At 39.8% G+C, this 21,602-nt stretch overlaps 2 protein-coding genes across 2 annotated transcripts; one reads left to right on the top strand and one right to left on the bottom strand.

The window, feature by feature from the left end:
- Nucleotides 1-3,562: 3,562 nt before the first annotated feature.
- LOC109194768 (ATP-dependent DNA helicase PIF1-like) lies at nt 3,563-8,409 on the top strand. The gene is made up of 5 exons (XM_025898641.1): nt 3,563-3,620; nt 3,775-3,957; nt 4,449-6,004; nt 7,594-7,930; nt 8,030-8,409. Exons 1-4 carry the CDS (start codon nt 3,563-3,565, stop codon nt 7,597-7,599), a joined length of 1,803 nt encoding a protein of 600 aa, XP_025754426.1. The 3' UTR covers nt 7,600-7,930; nt 8,030-8,409.
- A 3,554-nt stretch (nt 8,410-11,963) lies between these two features.
- On the bottom strand, nt 11,964-14,242 carry LOC112842352 (putative nuclease HARBI1). The gene is made up of 3 exons (XM_025898643.1): nt 14,174-14,242; nt 12,284-13,117; nt 11,964-12,163 (listed from the first exon to the last, which is right to left on the bottom strand). The coding sequence occupies exons 1-3, from the start codon at nt 14,240-14,242 to the stop codon at nt 11,972-11,974; spliced, it is 1,095 nt and encodes a 364-aa protein (XP_025754428.1). The 3' UTR covers nt 11,964-11,971.
- Between the last annotated feature and the right edge of the window lie 7,360 nt (nt 14,243-21,602).

Here is a 21,602-nt window from a genome sequence, read left to right on the forward strand (position 1 = left end):
CTGTGCATTTACAGTATGAGCACAGTCAACCTGAGTGATACTATCACAGACACAGTCTGCAGACCAACAGCTGCCACTGCTGTGGCACCTACTCACTCTGATACAACTGTTGATGAAGCAAACCCTCTACTCCAAGGAGAAAACAACCACTGATCTGACTGAGAACATCTTTTGTCAAATGTCCATTTGTACGCCACTGGTGAAACAAAAAGAAGTCCACATGACTCAGTTCACATCATATGAAGATCAGAATGAACCTCCTAATATACCAACTGAAGAACTATGCAGTGAATTAATTTCCTTCCATCAAGGATGCTTTTTCATGTCAATCAAATGCTGCAATAAAAATGTTGCTGCCTGTGATCTTTCTGATATAGTTTTACAAAACTGAAAAAAGTTAATAACAACAAAGGCACAAAATGAAAAGAAGATTAATGGCATCAGAGAAACCAGAAATCAGAGAAAGAAAACCAAAAAGGAAAGAACGACAAAAGTATGCTTCAAATAAAGATTACAAAGAAAAGAAAAAATCTTGCACAAGCGAGGCATATAAAACAATCCTGAAGTTAGACAGAAAAAACAACAGTATGTTAAAAGACGTTACCATGCGAATGCTGAATTCAGAAAGAAACAACAACAGTATGTTAAAGACGTTACTGTGAGATGAAGAATTCAGAAAGAAACAACAACAATATTTAAAAGACGCTACTGTGAGAATGCTAAAGTTAGACAAAACAAAACAATATATTAAAAGACGTTACTGTGAGAATACTGATTTCAGAGAGGAGAAAAAAGCTACATCACTAAAAGGTATCGAGAAAACCCAGAATTCAGAGAGAGACAGAGACAACTGATGAAACAACTAATGCGAGACAGGTATCAAAGTAATCTTGCATTCAGGATTATGCACAACATGAGATGTGCCATGAAAATAGAAGGGAATACAGATGGGTGAACAGACAAACCAAGAGAGTGACAACAGTGTGATCAACGAGGCCATATCGGTGTTCAAATCACAAATCAAAGTTGGACCATCATACCATGTACTGTCTGTTTCAAGGCTTCATTTCCAACCAAGTACGACCCTGCACAAGGTCAAATTATGTCAAAACCCACATGTGGTTGCAACATGTTTGACAGGAAAGTATGTTCATGTTTGTGATGAAAACTGCAGAACTGAGCAGTGCAATGTGCCTGATGAGAGAAAGAGAGAGTGGATTTGTCACACCTGCCACGATCATCTTAAAAATGGATCCATGCCAGCACTTGCTGTTGCCAATAAACTGGATCTTGCTGATATTCCACCTGAATTGTCTGATCTCAACATACTGGAGAGACATCTCATAGCCAAGTGCATACCATTTGCCAAGATTATTCCTCTTCCCAAAGGCAGGCAGAGAGCAATTAGAGGAAATGTGGTCTGTGTCCCATCAGAGGTACAGGAAACTGTTGAAGCATTGCCTCGATTGAGAATTAATTCTCAGGTGATGAGAGTAAACTGAAGAGACGCTTGTCTTACAAAGGTCATCAGCTGTTTCAGACTGTAAGCTGGTCTAACTTGTGCAAGCACTGCATAACTCAAGCAGATTCATCCACAGTATAAGGATGTGAGCATCAGAGATGATGCTGAGCTGTGTGACCCAACACTTCCTGATGAAGATGATGAGGAGGAGGATGATGAAAACATGAATGAGGACGATTATGATGAGGCTGATTTAATGGAAATTGACAGCTGTGAGAAAAATGCACTGAGTGAAGCACAAAATAAAAATGAACAGGATATTGACATGTTACCCTGTGATGGTGAACAACCACATGAGCAGATGAGAGATGATTCAGAGCAAGCAGATGGACTGACTAATGGTGGTTTTGCACTTGAGTCCTGTTTGCAGCCCCTGATGTGGCTGAGGAATATTATGTTTCAGTGAAGGAATCTACTCTGTTGCTCCTGCAGAGAGAAACAATCCAATAAGTTTTTTCAAAACACCTAAACTGGAGGCCATGGCCTTCCCTGTGCAGTTTCCTACAGGCCAAAACACACTTGATGAAAGAAGGCTGATCAAAGTATCCCCAGTGGGTATTTCAAATCAAGACTTTTCTGCACTGATGATCGTTTTGCCAGAGACACAAACTATTTGTTCTTTGCACAGTTTGTGACTGAAATACACTTGGCTACTTCCAGCATGACAATACAGTTAAGAAAGGCAAAGCCTTTGACCAGAGATGGGAGAAAAATAACCTCAGGCATGTTACAAGATAAACATGAGGTGGAGAAACTGGTGAAAAATAAAGATGCAGTGAGATTCATGCAGCCTCTGAGAGGAACCCCAGCCTATTGGGAGAAAACAACAAGAGATCTTTTTGCTATGATCAGACAGTTGGGAACTCCCACGTTCTTTTGCACATTTTCAGCTGCTGAAATGCGCTGGCCTGAAGTGATTGAGGCAATAACAAGGCAGCAAGGTGAACAAGTCAATTTTGAAGGACTGACTGGTCAGCAAAGTGTGACATCCTGAGGAGCAATCCTGTCACAACAATGCGCATGTTTGACAAGAGAGTTGAAGCATTATTCAGAGATTTACTCTTATCTCCTGCAGAGCCACTTGGCAAAGTCATTGACTACTTTTACAGAGTTGAATTTCAGCACAGAGGAAGCCCACACATACACTGTCTCCTGTGGGTAGAAGGTGCTCCTGTGTTTGAGGAGGATGATGATCAACTGTTGTTGATTTTATAAACAAATACATCACAGCTCAGCTGCCTGATCCACATAAACACCTGAACTGTACAAGAAAGTAACAGAAGTGCAAAAACACAGTAAGAACCACACAAAGACGTGCTTTAGGAGTTTAAGCTCTGGGTGCCGTTTTGGTTTTCCCAAACCACCCTGCAATGAGACAATGATCACAAGACCAAGTGAGGATGATGAACTGGAGGTAGAAACAGCAAAGAACAAGCTCAGACCACTGAACCAGCTGCTGAATGAACCTGAAACTGCTTCCATGAGTTTAGAGCAGCTCTTGGCTCGATGCAAGCTGACGAATGCAGAATATGAGAGATACCTGAATAAAATGAACACAAGGAGTACGATCATACTAAAGCGTGATCCAAAAGACTCTTGGATAAACGGCTATAATCCACATCTGCTTGAAGCCTGGAACAGTAATATCGACATAAGCTTTGTTCTAGATGCTTTCGGTGCAGCAAATTATTTAATGAAATATATATCAAAAAAAGAGGGCGGGCTATCTGAGTACCTGAAAACTGTCATTGAGAACTCCCATAAGGACAGTGTAAATGAGTGCGATGAAATGAGAGCCGTCATGCAGGCATATTCAAAGAAGCGAGAGATCAGTGCACAGGAGTGTGTTGCTCGTGCATGTGGTCTTCACATGAAGCAATGTTCACGTGCTGTAATATTCATACCAACAGATGATAATCCTGTGAAAATGAGTCGTCCCCTGTCAGTTCTGGACAACACAACACCTGAGTCTTCCAATGTTTGGATGACATCTTTGAATGACAATACAAAGCCAGACCTGAAACACCAGAGTATGAGGAGATGTGCATGGCAGACTTTGCTGCTACTTGCAGGATTGTCTATGGCCAACAGACAAAAGGTAAGATGTTTTGCCCCTTCTCAATGAGATGGGATTTGTGCAAAGGCGCAAAAATGATAAGCCTGCTATCATCAGATTTCACCGCTGCTCACAAGAAAACATCCAGAGCAATATTACGGAAGACTGCTTAAACTGTACCTTCCTCATCGTTCAGACCACGAACTGAAAACACCATCTTTGCCAACCTATCAGGCTTTCTATGGTGCTGGCTGTGTACAGCTACCAGGTACTGACCGTCTTGAGTACGTGCAACACATTGTCAAAAGAAACAGAGAGAAATATGAGAAAAACAGTGAGGAGATCGAGAGCGCTGTTGAGGAATATGAACAGAACAGAGGTATGACTGATGAATGGTGTAATCTGGCACCTGAATCAGATCTCGTAAGGTTGCCACTTGTTGAACAAGAAAGAGAGCGAGACAATGAAAATGAACAGGAAGATGTGCCTGACTACAGCCGTCAGGCTGATGCTTCAACAGAAGTCAGAGCCATCAGGGAACCCCCTGCTATTGATCCCACGTTGTTACGTCAGATGTTTCAGAATCTGAATAAGAAGCAAGCCTGCATATTTTATGCAGTTAGAGACTGGTGCATTAAAAGAGTCTGTGCTCTAAATCCAGAGCAGTTTTTCTTTTATATTAATGGTGGTGCTGGAACAGGAAAATCACATCTTATCAAATGCATCTACTCAGAAGCATCTAAGATACTGAGCAAAGTGCCCAGATATGCAGACGACGTTGACATATCAAAACCCACTGTCCTGTTAACTGCTTTCACTGGGACTGCAGCATTTAACATTTCTGGAACAACACTGCATTCTCTTCTCAAGCTCCGAGAAGCTTAAAACCTCCCATTCAGGGACTTGGCAATCAGCTGGATGAAGTCAGATCAGAACTTTTGAATGCTGAAATAATCGTCATTGACGAAGTGTCTATGGTGTCAAGACATCTCTTTGCATATGTAGATGCAAGACTCAAACAGATCAAAGGGACTCGGAGACCCTTTGGAGGCATGTCAGTCATTGCTGTTGGAGACTTCTATCAGCTACCCCCAGTGCGACAGTCTAAACCGCTCTGTGTGCACGACCCGTCCGAGATCGACCTGTGGCGGGAGCATTTTCAGATGATCACTCTGACTGAGATTATGCGTCAGAAAGATGATGTTGTCTTTGCTGAGATGCTGAACAGAATCCGTGTGAAAGGAAAGTTGGATGAGCTTTGCGAAGCAGATAGAGATTTGTTGTCACAGGCCATAACTGAACCAGCCCTTTGTCCGACTGATGCGTTGCACATTTTTGCAACTAATAAAGAAGTGGATGCACACAACTCTGCAACACTGGCTCTGCTCCATACTCATATCATTGACATCCATGCAGATGATTATAGAAAGGATCCTAGAACTGGCAGAATGGCACTTCAAGACAGACCATTCAAAGGAGGTAAAAACGAGTTACCAGACACACTGAAAGTTGCAGAAGGAGCTCGTGTCATGCTCACCAGAAACATTGACATACAAAATGGTTTGGTTAATGGAGCTTTTGGAAAACTACTTAGAGTAGTTTACTCTGAAAATGACCAACACATCATCAAGCTTGGACTTAAAATGGATAATGAGACATCTGGAAAGAATAACTGCACACCAGCAGACGACATGGTGTACATTGAGAGAGCAGAGGAGAATCTAAAGCAGAAAGGAGTGGTACGAAGACAGTTCCCAGTAAAGCTGGCCTTTGCATGTACAATACATAAGGTACAGGGTATGACAACCACATCAGCTGTTGTCTCTCTTAAGAGCATTTTTGAGCCCGGCATGGCCTACGTAGCTGTCAGTAGAGTGACGTCTCTCAGTGGACTGTATCTTCTTGATATGGAGGAGAAAAAAATATTCACCAACCCAGAAATCACTGCAGCGCTTGAGAACATGAGACAAGCCAACCTTGATGACATGATGCCTCTTCTACACGTGAGAAAAACACTGAGCAGGTCAGAGGTTTTCACCATTGTTCATCATAATACAGAGGGACTGCCAGCTCACATTAATGACATCAAGAGTCACCATGAATTCTGTCTAGCAGATGTTTTGTGCCTAACAGAAACACACCTGCGGGGCTCTTTTGTCGCAGAGAGTCTCCACTTGGAAAATTACAATTTGTTCAAACGCAACAGACACCTGTCCTACACAAACTTTCCCCAGATGGCAAACAGAAGTGGTGGTGGAGTTGCTGTTTATGTGAAAAGTGACATTAAAGTGCATGAAAAACAGTACATCCATAATGTAACTGACCTTGAATTTCTGGCTTTAAAGGTTGAAGCACCAGTCAGTGCACTGATTGCAGTTGTATACAGACCTCCAGACTACACTCTGAGGCCATTCCTGAAAAACCTGGTAAGCCTATTAGACTCATTAGAGATCATGGACTGTCATCCCATCATAGTTTGTGGTGATTTTAATGAGAATGTTTTATCCAGTGCAAATAAACCAATCCTGGAGCTGTTTGAGTCTAGGGGATACGCACAGGTCATCACTGCCCTACTACAGAGAAGAACACACTGCTTGACCTTATTTTCATTTCTCAGCCAGAGCGATGTCTCCATTCTGGAGTCATGAAGACCTACCATAGTTACCATGACCCTGTATACTGTGCATTGTCCTGTGATGATTCATGATCTAGATCTTTGACTACAGTAAGTAATTTTTATATTTTTGAATGACTTAAGAAAGTAGAGCGATATTTAAAAGTTGACTTAAGAAAAAACGCCCTGCATTGCAGTATAATGTTTGAATTCTTTTTACATAAAATACAATTAAATGAATAAAGTAATGATATCAGTAAAATATGACAATTTTATTTATTACAGAAAATCTAAAAATCAGTAATCTATGAATGTCAGAAAAATCAAATATAGCAGTTTAAAACGAACAGTGTAGGCATATCCTCTGCAGCCAGGCTTCAAAATCCTTTCAGGCTGCCCCAGTCTCACTGTGGCTGGGAGGGAGGGAGGGTGGACCAGAGGATTGCCCACACAACACATAAATGTTCAACAGCTTCTTCATTGTTTCTGAGAGAACAACAATGACTAAAGGTTGCTTTTTTTAAAAAAAAAAGAAAAAGGAAAAAAAGAAAAACCTAATTACAGCAATAATGACAGTTAAGCCAGTTTATCTGTGCCTCTATTTTGAAATAATATTTACAAAAATGTTATTGATTTCAGTTTGTTATAATCTTTAAACTTTTTCAAAAGTATATGATTATATTTTTGGACAAATCTTTCAATGAAACATACATTTTTATGAGCTTTTATCGTGTTTCAGCCAGTGCATTTATCAGGGTGGGTCTGGTCTGGGTTGATAAATGCACTGGCTGATAACTGCACATTTCTGGATTTCTGGCCAGAAATGTTTCAGCAGTGTCACATATGTACTACATATGTTACACTTGCTTTTTGTTACCAGCTGATACCCTACATTTGTATAGACATTGGATGGTGTGAGGCTGGGGAGTTGAGTGGAGTGGGTAGGTGGGAGTTGAATGGGGGGTGGGGGTGCGGTGGGAGGTTGTTAGGTTTCTTTTTTTCTTTTTTTCTTTTCAAGAGAGACACAGTCCTCCTGTGTCTTCTCCAAGCTTCACATGTAAAATCCAACAGTGTGAAGCACATAGCAGCCAGAAACTGTAATGCCACAGATCAGAGAGGCTTCATCATCACCATCTTCATCGCCGTACGATCAGAGCGTGAGACTTCACATCTGGAGCACAGGAGACATTCTGTGATAAGTCCTCCTTCTAGCTTGTCCCACAAGCAGTTGGTGAGATTTACTCACAACAAAAAGGGTTAATGACATTATTTCCATGAAAACATGTATTAATTCTTTGTAAAGTGTTTAAATTGTGTTTTCACTTGACCTTAGGAGTGTTATGTTGAGTGTATTTTAATGTCTCTACTCAGGTGTTTCCCTCTGTGATCCATCCCCTTCAGAGCTGAGACACTCAAGACTGAACAGACTGCACAGTTTCTGTGACTGAGCCTCCAAAACACCTTCTTTGAAACCACACATGATAGAAGGGCTTTATATTTGCAGCAGCACTACTAAAGGTATTCAGTTTATTACAGGATGTGTTTGTTTCTTAGGACCAGCTCTAAGTGCACACTACCTAACATATACACCTTTCTGTTCATTACAAACCAACTACTCTGGATCATATGGCCAGTCGGCAGGAATGTTTCTGCAGGAAAACATCACTGGAGATCACCATCATTGTCAGACTGACTGTGCCTCCTCTGTGCAGTGTCAAGATCCTCCTTAAATGAGTGTGTAAGTTAACATTTTCATTATTTTATTCCTTTTGACAAGTATCACCGGTATTTACATTTACAACTACATATGTTCCTGTTTTCTGCTCTTCTTTTAAAGTCCTCAGCTATCCTGCTTCTGTGCTGCTTGCCACACATCAAACACTGGCCGGATGACAGGGAGGATCCACTCTGAAGTCACTGGACATGATGAGGATCATATGGGACTTTATAGTTTCACAGAAATGTTGTGCTCTTTGATTACAGGTTTTAAATGGACATAATGACTGCCTCTCTCTGATCAACAGGCTAAAGGATTGTTTTCATTGTTAGAGCTCTGTACAATGTATGCTTATTTAATATTTCATCACAGAGCAAACCTTTATTTATTTAACATATTTTTATTTTGTTTTAATGTTGAATTAACTGTGGGGATTTTTTTAACTGGGCACTCGGGATGTCATATGACCAGAAATGTGGTAACTGGAATTCAACAGTATGGGGAAAAAAAATCTGCTGAGAACGAAACAGATGAAAAACCCCAAGAGAACTCAAATTCATTCCATGTAATCCAATCTAAAACATTTTAAACTTCTGAACAGCAACACAAACAGTGTTAAAAAACAGTGTTAACAGAATGATTATGATGGGTTTGTACCAAAGTTTCAGGTCACATGGCACACCTAGTGTGTAGTGTGGGGTATCAGCTGGTAAGTATAGGTTTTTTCATATTTGTGTCCTTAGAGTTCAGATAGATAAAGCCTTGTGTATAATAATTAGTCATAACCACAACTCAAAGTCAGGGACTAACTAAATTTGGGACTTTGTGTCTGAGCCCAGGTTAAAACACAGTGCTAAAAAGCATTAGTGGCATGGCTGAACAATGCTGTAAACTAATGATACTTATTTGTCCATGTTCACAAAAAGGACTAATGTGTTTATTTGATTATTTGCATGTGGTAAACTGTGTCACCACCTTAGGCTTTCATTTGAGTTTACTCAAAAATCTCTATACAGTTCTCTTTTACCACTGTGTGGACTCTGTTTACATTAAAACATAAAAAAGAATGAGTAATAAAAGGATGTGTAGACAGATCAGTAGATTAAGTAGACCGATAGAAACAGCTGTTCAGCCATGTTCTAAGAAACCAACACAATTTAAAGGTTCAGGATTGTGGTTTTAAAAGTTGAATTTTCATGTATTTCATATGTTGCTTATTATTTTCATTTAGTTATTTAATTTAGATATTTTTTATTTATTCTACTGTGAAGTGTTTAACAAAAAAAAGCTACTTTAATTTCAATTTTATTTGTTTGTTATTTTGTAATTTGTTCTTTAAGAATGGAGTCTGTGCCAAAAACTAAAGTTGAACAGACACATGACAGGATCAGATTATTAACACCTTAAAACATTGCAAACGTCTCTTTTTAAAATGATTTTTATTCTATTTTGAAAAAAAAACATTTGTTGAACTAATTTAAGTCCTTTTCAGAAAGAAGCTGTACAATATGACTTAAGATTTTTATGTTATTTTCTATGAAATACAAAACAAATTGATGTATGTAATACCATTAAACATGATATACACGTGTATATGTCTGAAAAACATTATGCTGTATATTAAAGCTTGTATTTTCTCCAGAATGTTTGTTCATCTGTTCAGCTCAATTCAACAAATTTGTTTTTACATTTATTTTTATTTTTTTTTTATGAATTAGAGATTTATAATACACAATTCCACTCTTTAAGTGATTAGAAGAATATGAACTTCTGTTATTCATTCAGAGGTTTTCTGACTCTAAATTTTCTAAATTTTCTTTTGTCATTACTCATCTTTTTCTAATTTACATTTTAAACATGTTCAGCTATTTTCCAACTTCTTCTGTATGAAAATTAGCTTTCAAAAGTTCTGCACTTTTGTTTTCAGGTTAAAAATTCTGTATTTTCCAGCTAATTCAGCATTTTTAGCTTAATATTCAGTAATTATTTCATTTCAGTGCAGACATTCAGATTCAAGCATTCACACTGCAGTTTCTTCAGAAAATGCACTTTCTAGTTATTATATCATATTCCGTACGTTTTTTGGCATCTATCTCCTTCAAAACCATTCAACTTAGAAAAACCATTCAAACACCATTAGATTCCTCTTGTTTTGGACATGACTGCTTCTACTTTTCTCATTTATAACATTTATATTTTTAAAATTATTCAACTTTTTCAACAAAAATTTCCCATGTATTTCAATGGGGAGACCCTTCAAATTCTCATTCAACTCACTCCTCTTTAAACTGTATCTACTTCCACATACATTGACGTAGAGCCATCATTCAAACTTTAAAACGAAGACATGACATTCAACTATTCAACTTGTATTTATCTTTTCAATATCTATTATACTTTTTCTTCAGTTCCAGTTTAAGTTTCATGATGTTTTTTCACCCGTTTCAGAGTTTATAATGGGTGTGTATGGGACGGAATGTTGGGGCTAGAGTGAGACAGCTCAACTGCTAGAGTGAGAGGAGCAAGAAAATTAATCTTAAAATATTTTTTAAAACTGCTGCTGTGTCCGCAGCGTTTGCTCTACAGGTATGATTTTACCCTCAAAACGTAGCCATCGCTGTACTCTTTCATTCAATGTGTTTACTATTGTACTAGGTGTTATGGTTCTTTCATAAATGTCACCAATGTGCAGCCTCCTCCCTCCAACTCTTCCATAGACTCTAATGTTAAAATGGCTCAGAAGGTTTGTTTGAAAATCAGAAGTACAGGCTGTCTTTACATTGTCACCACGTCCATATATTAAAATCTACAGGCATGAAAACTGAGAATTCAGTAGAGTAGACATTGCTGTCGCTCACGGTGAAAGAATTTTGTCAATACGACCTATACTTTTCATTTGGGAAGGATTTGTTTGGGCCTGACTTTTCTGTTCATTTTAAGCAGCAAAAGTGAGGTGCATGTCTGTGTGCGTGTGTATGGAGCCATTGGGTGCAGTCACTATAGCAACCAGGCTCACACCTGCCTGCCTAACGAGCTCTGTCTCTCACTGTGCCAAGATTCATCTTAAACACTTCTCTTTCAACTGCTGCTGTGTCCACAGTGTTTGCTCTACAGACATCATTTTACCCTCAAAACGTCGCCATAGTTGTTCTCTTTCCAACACTGTGTGTTTCAAAGCTCAGAGATGTAAAGTTTTTAAACTGTGTGGATCCAAGTGGAGGGATCACATTTTAGTCATTCAGTGATTCAAAGAATATGAACTTTTAATATTCATTCAGATGTTTTCTGACTCTAAATTTTCTTTTCTCATTTCTTAGGTTTTTCTAATTTAAAATGAAAACATTTTCAGCTCTTTTCCAACTTCTGTGTGGTTGTCAGCTATTAGCAGTTCAGCACTTTTGTTTTCAAGTTACAATTTCTGTATTTTTCATCTCATTCAACATTTTTAACTTAAAATTCAGCAATTAATTCTTTTCAGTGCACACATTCAGATTCAAGCATTCACACTGCAGTTTCTTCAGAAAATGCACTTTCTAGTTTGCATTGTTTTTCCTTTTTTTTTTTTAAAGAAACTATGTACAACATAAATTTTATCAACACAATTAATTAAAATGTCTGAAAAAAGTAACAATAGAAAAACAACAAAAAACATGAATTCTTAAGAATTATTATGACAGTCAGGATTAACCTGAGTGTCCCAGTAAGCACAGGTACTTTTAACCAGGTCTGATCTTTGGCTGAGCAGGAAGTCTCAGGCAGTGCTGCTGAATGTGCTGGACCAGGACCAGAGAGATGGAGGAGGTGCCACAAGCAAGACCTTGGTTTGTATTTCCAGCTAGTAAGTGAAGCATCATACAGGGTGATCTCCATAAGGTCTAGGGATGCTTGTTTCCACTGTCCACCGCATCATCTGTCACTTGGGTTTGCAGGGCTGATGTAACTGACGGCTGCCATGTCACTAAGATGTATTCAGAAAGATGCAAACAATCCTGTTAATAAAGATCGAACAAGTAATATCTAAAAAATGCTCTACTAACAGAATACTTGCCTGTTTAAAAATATTCATGGTCTTGGGGTTAGATCCTCCAGGGCAGACACCTCAGCAGATAGCTGGTCCCGCCAGGGAGCACCACTGACTGCCTCCAAACCCATCTCCCCCTCATCTTGCACATCATCCTCAGGTGCATCCTCCAGGTCCATAGTGTCACCAGCACCGAGGCAGATGTTGTGTAGGACAGCACATGCTGTTATGACCTGAAACAGATGTTGTTGTTTTTTTAAAAAAAAGGTGTTTATAAATGTACATACACTAAAGTTCCCATTATATCATTATAATTATTTGAAAAAGAATGGCACTATATTGTAATGACTTACATGTGGTACAAAGGTGTGGTGCACCTCCAGCACTTGAAGGAAGATGGCCCGGAACCTCGTCTTCATCATTCCAAAAGCACGCTCTATAATAGAGCGTGCCCTGGAATGATAGGAGTTGAAGCGCTGGGCTCCCACACCTTGAACTGGCCTCTTGTATGGAGTGATGAGGGGAAGTGGATGCTGGAGACATGGGTACCCTCCATCTGCTAAGATGAAATGCCCCGGAGGAGGGTAAATGGCCTGCCGGTACAGTGGGATGTTGCGTAGCACCCTGGAGTCATGCACTGACCCAGGCCAGCCCACATATGTATCGATGAAGCAGCCCTGATGGTCACAAAATGCCTGCAGGAGTATGGATGGGAACAATTTCCTGTTTCTGTAGCACTGACCATCAGGGCCGCTGGGAGGCTTGATGCAGACATGGCAGCCGTCAATTGCACCAGCAGCCTTTAAAAAGGCTCTGTGTCTTGCCAGCCCTGCAAACCCATGAGACAGGACATCTAGGTCTTCAGGAGTCCGAGGGAGATGGATAACCTGATGGCGAATAGCCACCACCTCCTCTGTGACCCTGTGGACGATGTGGTGAACAGTGGAGCGAGGAATAACAAACACTCTGGAAACAACTCTGTAGGATGCTCCACTTGCCAGCCAGAAAAGAAACACAAGGACCTCAATAGTGGCACCCCAACCATGTGGCCGATCCTGGTTAAGGAGGTTCAGCAGCTCTTTCAGAGACTCCCTGCTCAGACGAAAATCAGGCCTAGTGTCCTCATTATTAAAAAACCTGTCCAGGACTGGGACACTCAGGTTAATCCTGCAGTACTGTGGTCTCACCTGGTGAAGGAAAATAAGGAAAATGTTTTATTTTTGTCATTATTATGAATGTTGCTCTTGTTCTTTAAAAAAAAATGTGTCAAAACTTTATTTTGATTATCATACTTAAGTAAAATTCACTGGTTAACTGATAAAAGATAAAAGAGCGAATAAAATCACTTCTACATCGGAGTTTTATTTACCTAGTAAACAGATTTCAAATACACACATAAACGATGGGGAAAAAAAACTGAAGACATGTATTTTCACTGTACCTGAACTTGGTTATCTCTTAGTTGGAGATAAATCAGTCGTCTGCGACGGTTGATTTGTTGTAACTCTTCGATTAACAAAAATAAGAGAAAAATACAGAGAGTTTCAACGATATCCATTATTTCACCGACGGGGAGAAAGCGGTAAGGGCGGGGAGAAGTGGTAAGGGCGGGAACAGCTGGTGACGCAAATGTGAAGGCTAGACCGTCCCATTTCACAAGCCTCGCACTTCCGGCCTTCTCGGTCTTCGAGGGACCCGGCCCACGTAGACCGCGAAGGCCGGGTCCTCCGAAGGATGCAGCCGACGTTTTGAGACACAGCTCACATTTTAGCTGTGGTCTGAAAACGATGAAGCCGGGAGTCCGCTGCTCTCGCCGGCTGGAGTGACCATTGAACCCCCCCCCCAGCTTGCTATCGAGCGGGTGGGTAACAGACGTCTCCGAAAACGTCGGCGCACTTTTGCAAATATACGATGTCTTGATAAACCAAGCAGATATTTGTAATTTACACAGCTACTTTCTCGCCTGAAAATATGCTAAAAGTTTATTTTGTGGCCCAGAAAGATTAATAAGACTAATTTTAAAACTTAGTAGCGGCCGCCATTGTTGGCAGCTGAAATTTGGCTGGGCCGTGCTATGAATTCTGGGATATGGTGGGCCACGAAGGACCCATCCTTCAAATTCGGGGAAATGAAGGACACATTTCTCGGCCGCATTTGAAGGAGTTGACAAATTGGGACAGCCTTCGTCGCCTGGCTGTGACGTAATCGGCCTTCAAATGCGGCCTCCGGAGGACGCAGCCGACGTTTTGGGACACAGCATTTGAGTGCTCTTTGCAATTCGGACAGTCCTCGTCGCGTCGCTGTGACGTCATTGCCTCCAAATATGGCATTTTAAGCATCCTTCCCCTGAATTCAGACACAGCCAAAGACATCTTGACTGAACCATGGTGGGCTGTCTCTCTCCACCTGGCATCCATCATGTTTATTTGAGGCTTCAGTTATGGGTGTTATATCATTTCAATTGTGTCTAAGTTTCTTCCCCTTATTTTCATTAAATATATCTTACAGCCTTTAAAAGCCTGTGTGTGGTCTCCCACTTGCTTGTCACTTCCTTTGAGCCGGGTTGTAACAGAGTGAAGAGCATTTTATTTTATACTTTAGTTTAGGTTGCATATTTCTATCCATCCATTCTCTTCTGCTTATCCTTATCAGGTCACTGGGGGGCTGGAGCCCATCCCAGCTAACACAGGGTACACCCTGTTTGTATTTAAGAAAGTGTTTAAAACATTAAATGTTAATATGGTATGAAAATACAATAAAAGGGTTTAGTTTTTTGGACAGATGTATGCAGTTAATTAGCATTGCAAGTGGATAAGATGGTGTATGCTGAATTAGATTTTTCCTGGCTACCATCACAGACTTCTCACATTTTCAGTATAAGTAATTTGTAGATGAAACACACTCTTCAGTGTTATTTGTTTGTTTGCTGTTCTTTTTTTGACAGATTATTTGTAGCTGAGCCAAATTTTGACAGTTTTCTTTTCTAGTACTTCACTATCTTCAATGCCACTGTGGGCTGTAGTGGGAGATACATTGCACTCAGGAGAAGAGTTATCAGCCTTACAAATTTGGAACCATATTGCATTTCTCTGCTTGTATTGAGATGAATGACATGTTCTACCAGCAGATGGAGCCATTTCTGTTCCTTTTGGGGGAAAAGCAGATTTCACATTTCTCAGTGTTTCAAAATCTCCACTTTTGTTTGATAAGTGATAGTATTTTATTCTTTATTTTTTTAGGACAAGGACGCATACCATCATTACTCTCAACCCTTCTGTGAAGACACAGTGAGTTGAAAACTCATGTATTATATATTGTCATATGAAGAAGCATTTCTGAATGCAGCTATTTTGTACAGAAAAGCTAAGCCACAGGAATCCACCATCTCTTTTTTTGTTTCCTCTGCAGTCTGTTCACTATTTAAAGGAAAACGAGACTGCTGGACAAAGAAGATGATATTGAGGAAGGAGTGAAACAACTGGATGAGTGCAAAACCTTTCATTGATGGTGCCCTGGTCAGAGAATAAAACCTTTACCATGGCACTGAAAAAAATTAATAAATCTAATGAGTAAATGCTTTCAATAAAAGAAAACAGTTTGTAACGGCTGACATGATTGATTGATTGATTCAATTTATTTATACAGCGCCAAATCACAACAACAGTCACCTCAAAGTCCTTTATATTGTAAGGTAGACCCTACAATAATACATACAGAGAAAAACCCAACAATCCTACGAGCCCCCATGAGCAAGCACTTTGGTGGTAGTAGGAAGGAAAAACTCCCTTTTAACAGGAAGAAACCTCCAGCAAAACCAGGCTCAGGGAGGGAGGAGGAAGACAGGATAAAAGACATGTTGTGGAAGAGAGCCAGAGATTAATACCAAGTATGATTCAGTGCAGAGAGGTCTATTAACACATAGTGAGTGCGAAAGGTGACTGAAGAAGAAATACTCAATGTATCATGGCCATTATTACAGCATAACTAAGGGAGGATACAGGGTCACCTGATCCAGCCCTAACTATATGCTTTATCAAAAAGAAAATTTTTAAGCCAATATAGGAGAAATATGCTGTCTCTTTCTAGTCCCTGTCAGTACTCTTGCTGCAGCATTTTGGATTAACTGAAGGCTTTTCGGGGAGTTTTTAGGACATCCTGATAATAATGAATTACAGTAGTCCAGCCTAGAAGTAATAAATGCATGAAGTAATTTTTCAGCGTCACTCTGAGACAGGATATTTCTAATTTTAGAGATATTGCGCAAGTGTAAGAAAGTCCTACATATGTGCATTGAAGGACATATCATGGTCAAAAATGACTCCAAGGCTCCTCACAGCATTACTGGAGGCCAAAGTAATGCCATTCAGAGTAAGAATGAAGCTGGTCTAGCACCTGATCTAGCACTTAACACTCACTGACTGCTTTGTTAGATGCACTTTACTGTCAGGTTTGGCACAAGCAGAACCCAAATGCATGACTTTCTGTATCAACACAGTGCATTTACAGCTAAAATTACAACAAAGGTGCCAGTAATCCACAGTGCACGTGTTTCTCTCTGTATCAGTTCCCAATTTCTGTGCAGTGATTTTGTCATGATCCTGGGTCCTTTTGACCCAGTGTTTTGTGTTTTCTATTATTGTGATTTTGGTTCTGTTCTTCCTCTTTTTAGTGTTTATTCTGTTCTGCCCATGTATTCCTGTGTTTAGTCCGCGTTTCTTAGTCTGTGTCCTTGCATGTGTAAGTTCCGGTTTTATTGTGAAGGTCTGCGTCTTATGTGAGTGTTTTCTGTTTACGCTTCCCCTGCTTCGTCAGCTGTTATGTCTCCCAGGCGTGTTCCCTCCTGTTTCCCATCCCCTGATTACTGGAGTGTGTATTTAATGGCTGTATCCCAATTCAGGGTCTGCAGCCTTAAAGGCTGCATTTTAAGGCCGATTACGTCACAACAGCGTGCCGAAGGCTGTCCCAATTCAAAGGCTGCTTGAAATGCGGCCCTGAAATGCGGCCTTCATTTCCCTGAATTTTAAGGCTGTGGCGATGTAGACTTCGTGGCCCAACATATCCCTCAATTCATAGCGCGGCAGTCACTGTGGATAATTTTGCCGCAGTCGGCAGAAGCGTAGCGGCCGAAGAGTAAACTGTTAAACGTAAGTACTGAATCTCCAAAAGTTGAATCTGTTCATCTGGACGTAGCGTTTTGTGGGAGAAACGTTTCGTCACTCATCCAAGTGACTTCTTCAGTCTCCCACTTGGATGAGTGACGAAACGTTTCTCCCACAAAACGCTACATCCAGATGAACAGATTCAACTTTTGGAGATTTACTTTCCTGGATGATTGAGAATGCATCAAGACGTAAGTACTGAATATTATGTCACTTATTTATGTGCAAATGTTTAATAATGAGGAACATTAAAACATTACTGTTGGCCACATGTCGGCAAAGTTATGTGCCATTAGCGATGTTTGTACTTTCAGCGTTTACTTGCTTTTAAAGCCTTTAAAATATAATAATACAATAGTTGACTTTAATCTTACAGAGAATGTGATGATTTTATGGATAATTAAAGTCAGTAATATATCCACAAACACAACAAGCTGAAAGTCAGTGATGCTGCTCGGTTTGCAGTCCTGAATATCACGGCACAAGCAGGATTCACCACACTGTTAATGTTAGCTGTGTTCTATTGCTGCCTCTGTTCGGTGGTGTCGAGCCAAACGGACTTTAACGTGTGTTTGAACGAGCTGGCGGTTCACTCGTTAAGCTGAAAGAAAGATGCTTTAATCACAGGAGTCACACATGTGTCCACTGTACCATCTGGGAACTCTTCTTGTTTAGCACTCGTAATAACACAAACACTAAATCCTCCTTCTCTTGTGCTGTTTTTGTAGCAGTGTAAACACCTGAGACTGTCACCTGTCTGTCTGTCCTGCACTCTCTGTTTCTTTCTCTCTGATTGTGGAATAAAAGTGTGAACATGTTACACCTGTAACATAAGTTACACTTGTGTTTGAATCCTGCAGCTTATCACACATTTGATTTCCATGTGTGACGACTGCAAGTGTCCAGAGTGAGGACAGACTGAGGGACCCACTGCTGCACATCATCTGTGAGGCTCTGCACCCCTGATAATCCACCAGGACAAACTCAGCAGTGTGTGAGGAAGAGGAGGAGGAGGAAGAGCCAGCAGCAGCTGACAGATGGAGACAATAGACAGACTGTTCCCTGTTTGTGAAGGGCTGCTAGAAAAGTTTAAAATAACTAATTATCTGTCCTGAATCAGTCTTATTAGGTAATGTTCAAATAATGTTATCATTCCAGTGTTTTCAGTGTGGGAGAAAGTACTCAGGGCCTTCAAGTTACACACTATGAAAGGCAGCAACAAGTTTAAAATTCAGAAACCTAAAGTATGTATCAGCAGCAGAATGGACCTAAAAATAAATGTTTGTTTCAGTTCTATGAAGCTTTGAGTATTTTGGATTAGTAGTACTGCTGTGTTTGTTGCATCATATTGCTGTAATTGTTTATATGCTTTATATATTCTGAGGTAAGTTGATGTATAGTGTTACATCATATTCTATAAGGATGTTATGTTTGTATATTTTCTGCCCAGTTTGACCCATTTAGCAGAAGTCAGCCTGTTTAAGGCTCTGATATCTATTCTGTATGACTTAAAGCAGTTATGACATGGTCTGATTTTCTCACCCAATAAAGGAATATTTCATATATCAGTCTACTCTTCATTCTATCAGAAACAGTTATCACAGCTCGTATATTTTCCTTTTACACATATATGTAAGCATTGAGCCAAATTTAGTAAAGCCAACATATTAAACGGACAATATTTGTCTCTTATATATAATATATCTACATATACACTGTCAGAGATACTTATCTTTGAGTGAAGATTTAAGGTGATAGGAAATGTAAATAACTGCAACTTGAATCTTTACTGGCGCTCAGTATTTGACAGAGTTCACTCACATGTGCTGTACCAGTGTACCTGTACATGTGATGTGACAATAGAAGTGATTTGATTTGAGTTCAAACTCACTGCTGTAATAACTTATTGTTGAAAGATTTTATTATGTTTATGTTTAGAAGTACATTTCATTTAAGGTTTTCTAGATATGTTTGCTCTTCTTTACTAGAGAAGTTACATTGTGCAAGCTCAACAGGAAGTTACGTTGTGCAAGCTCAGCAGGAAGCCTGCACGCTGTGCAAGCTCTGCATGAAGCCTGCACAGTTGTATGTTATCTCTTCCTGCATGTTTCAGAGACACAAACATGCTTGAGTATAAATAAAGGCTGATGACTGCTCCAGGGTGTGTGTCTCCTTCGAGCTCTCACCCGTGTGCACGTTAAAATCTAAAACCTGTCTGAGTGTCATTTATTCCAATCTGAGTTGCATTACAGGAAAACTCACATTTCTTGGTCCTCCGAGCCGGAGTAACATAACACTTTTGTGTGATCCCACGGGAAAACCTCATCGAGTCCTGACGTCGTGAGAAGCCCGCGCTGAAGTCTGTCGACAGCTCCTGTCTAGGTACAGGATAAAAAGTCCAGAGACGTTGAAATTCGGGTTCTGGCCAGCGTTTTTAGAAGTGGTCCACGACGGTGGGGGTCGATGAGGAGGACCTGACAACCCGGCAATAACTCAACAAGCAGGTGAATATTGACACTCTGAGACATGTTGCGTAAAACCGTGTAAGCTCGCCCAGAGGGGCTGATAGCATGTAAAAGCTCGCCTGAAGAAGGCTGGTAGCATTTTAAAATAAAATAGAGCTCATCTGGGACTGGTAGCTCCCCCGTAGTGGGTAAAGGTAGCGCGCGTATAAAGGTATTGTTTTGTTTTTGTATTGTTTTATTTTTGTGTTGGTGGAATAAGTTGATTTTACAGCACAATAAGGAGGCTGAACTATTCCACTAATTTGTTTACTGTTGGCCACCCAAGTACTGGTGAAGAGAGAAAAAGGTCGTGTTTTATCACGTAAAGCTGACACCGCTTTTAAGAATAGCTTGAAAGTAGAAGGCTGTGTCAACTACCTCTCTCGATTCTCGTGCCAGAGAAGGTGCCGCAGTTGTGTAGTTGTAAAGGATTAAAATGGGTAACGAAGCTTCAAAACTCACTGCTAACGAGCAGTGGTTAGAGGAAAAAATGTCCAGGCGCCGGACAAATTAGTGCATGTAGATGGAGAAATCCAAAAAAAACCCCTAAATGTCCCACATGGGAGGGAAAATGTAGCCCCTCCGCATTGACTAAATTAAAAGAAACCCTCCAAGTAGAAATAAATACTGAAAAGAATCCTAAAAAGAAAACAAAGCGTATTCAAGAGTTGTAATATTTTGAAGCATGAAAAGAGGAATGAAGTGGAATAAACAAAAGGTTAAATTAAAATAGAGCTTATCTAATGTATTCACACTAATAATAGGAAGGAAAACAATTTGTAAACTGGTATTAATAATGAAACATAGTTGGCATGACGACCGTGCCTAGAATGAATAGAATGCATGAAACCAGATAATTCACACGAAAATATATTAAACAATTAAAGAGATGCATAAGGTTATATTATGGCTGTGTTATTGTTCAGCCAAGGAAAATGTCTCCAGCTTGGGAAGGTGTGAAGCTGCAGATTCACACAGACCTGTGATGGATACATAATAAAATATGAACTAATATACTATTGTATATTAGTAGTAAAGTAGTGTATTGTAATATACTATTGCTGTTATAAAAAAGGAAAAAACAACACAATGATAACATTAATAATGACATACTATTAATAAGAAGAGGCACCTCAGTCAGTTATGATGTGAGGTGGATGATTGTTAAAAGTAGTCTGACTCAAGCTTAAGGTTTGCTCAAACTCAGTACAATGATATATGAGATGAAGAAAATAAAGAAAATACCAAATCTAATCAGGTGTATAGAGACACTTGACCTGCTTGTAAACCTGTCATCTTAGATGGGACTTTGTTAAGGTGAAGCGCAAACCTATACTAACAACTAATGAGCCAAACCCTGTATACAACAGCTAAAGCTACAAGACTGAGAAGTTGAATTAAATATGTGGACACTACCAAGCTAATGAGCAAGTTACACACTATTTTGTATTAATTTTTTTGTTTTTTGTTTTTCAGAGCAGAAGCTGCATGATATTAAAAGCTCACACATGCAGCAGTCTGTGAGCTCAGTTTTTCCTCACACTTCTGCTTTGTTTCTGACAGCAGTTCTTTTTCTTTTTGTGTCCCAACTCATGTGTGTAAAGCGTTCATGCCATCAGCAACTTGTTTTTGTTTTTGTTTGTTTGTTTTGTTGGTTTGAAAAACAAATTTGTGATCATACTTGTGGATCACAGTGACACGAAATGATTAGGCAAATGATTTACTGATGCCTAGTTTTAGAGCTGTGGGCTATGAGCTGGGAGCTATGAGCTGTAAGCAATGCAAAGTTCTCCCAATTTAGAAGTTTGACATATGTAACATGTGTGAGATATATGAATTATTTTAAAATGAAATAGAAATTGTCCAAAATGCCTTAAGAAAATATGTAGTGCTGTATCTACAGAGGAAAAAAAGAAAAGAAGAAGAAGCATTCAGTAACTTGGAAATAGCCTTTCTACTTACATGTAGATGGAAGTGCAGGTTACGTGAAAGCTGTTTTAACACAGGCA

This window comes from Oreochromis niloticus, linkage group LG15 (genome assembly GCF_001858045.2).
Source record: "Oreochromis niloticus isolate F11D_XX linkage group LG15, O_niloticus_UMD_NMBU, whole genome shotgun sequence".
In the NCBI taxonomy this organism is placed as follows: domain Eukaryota; kingdom Metazoa; phylum Chordata; class Actinopteri; order Cichliformes; family Cichlidae; genus Oreochromis; species Oreochromis niloticus.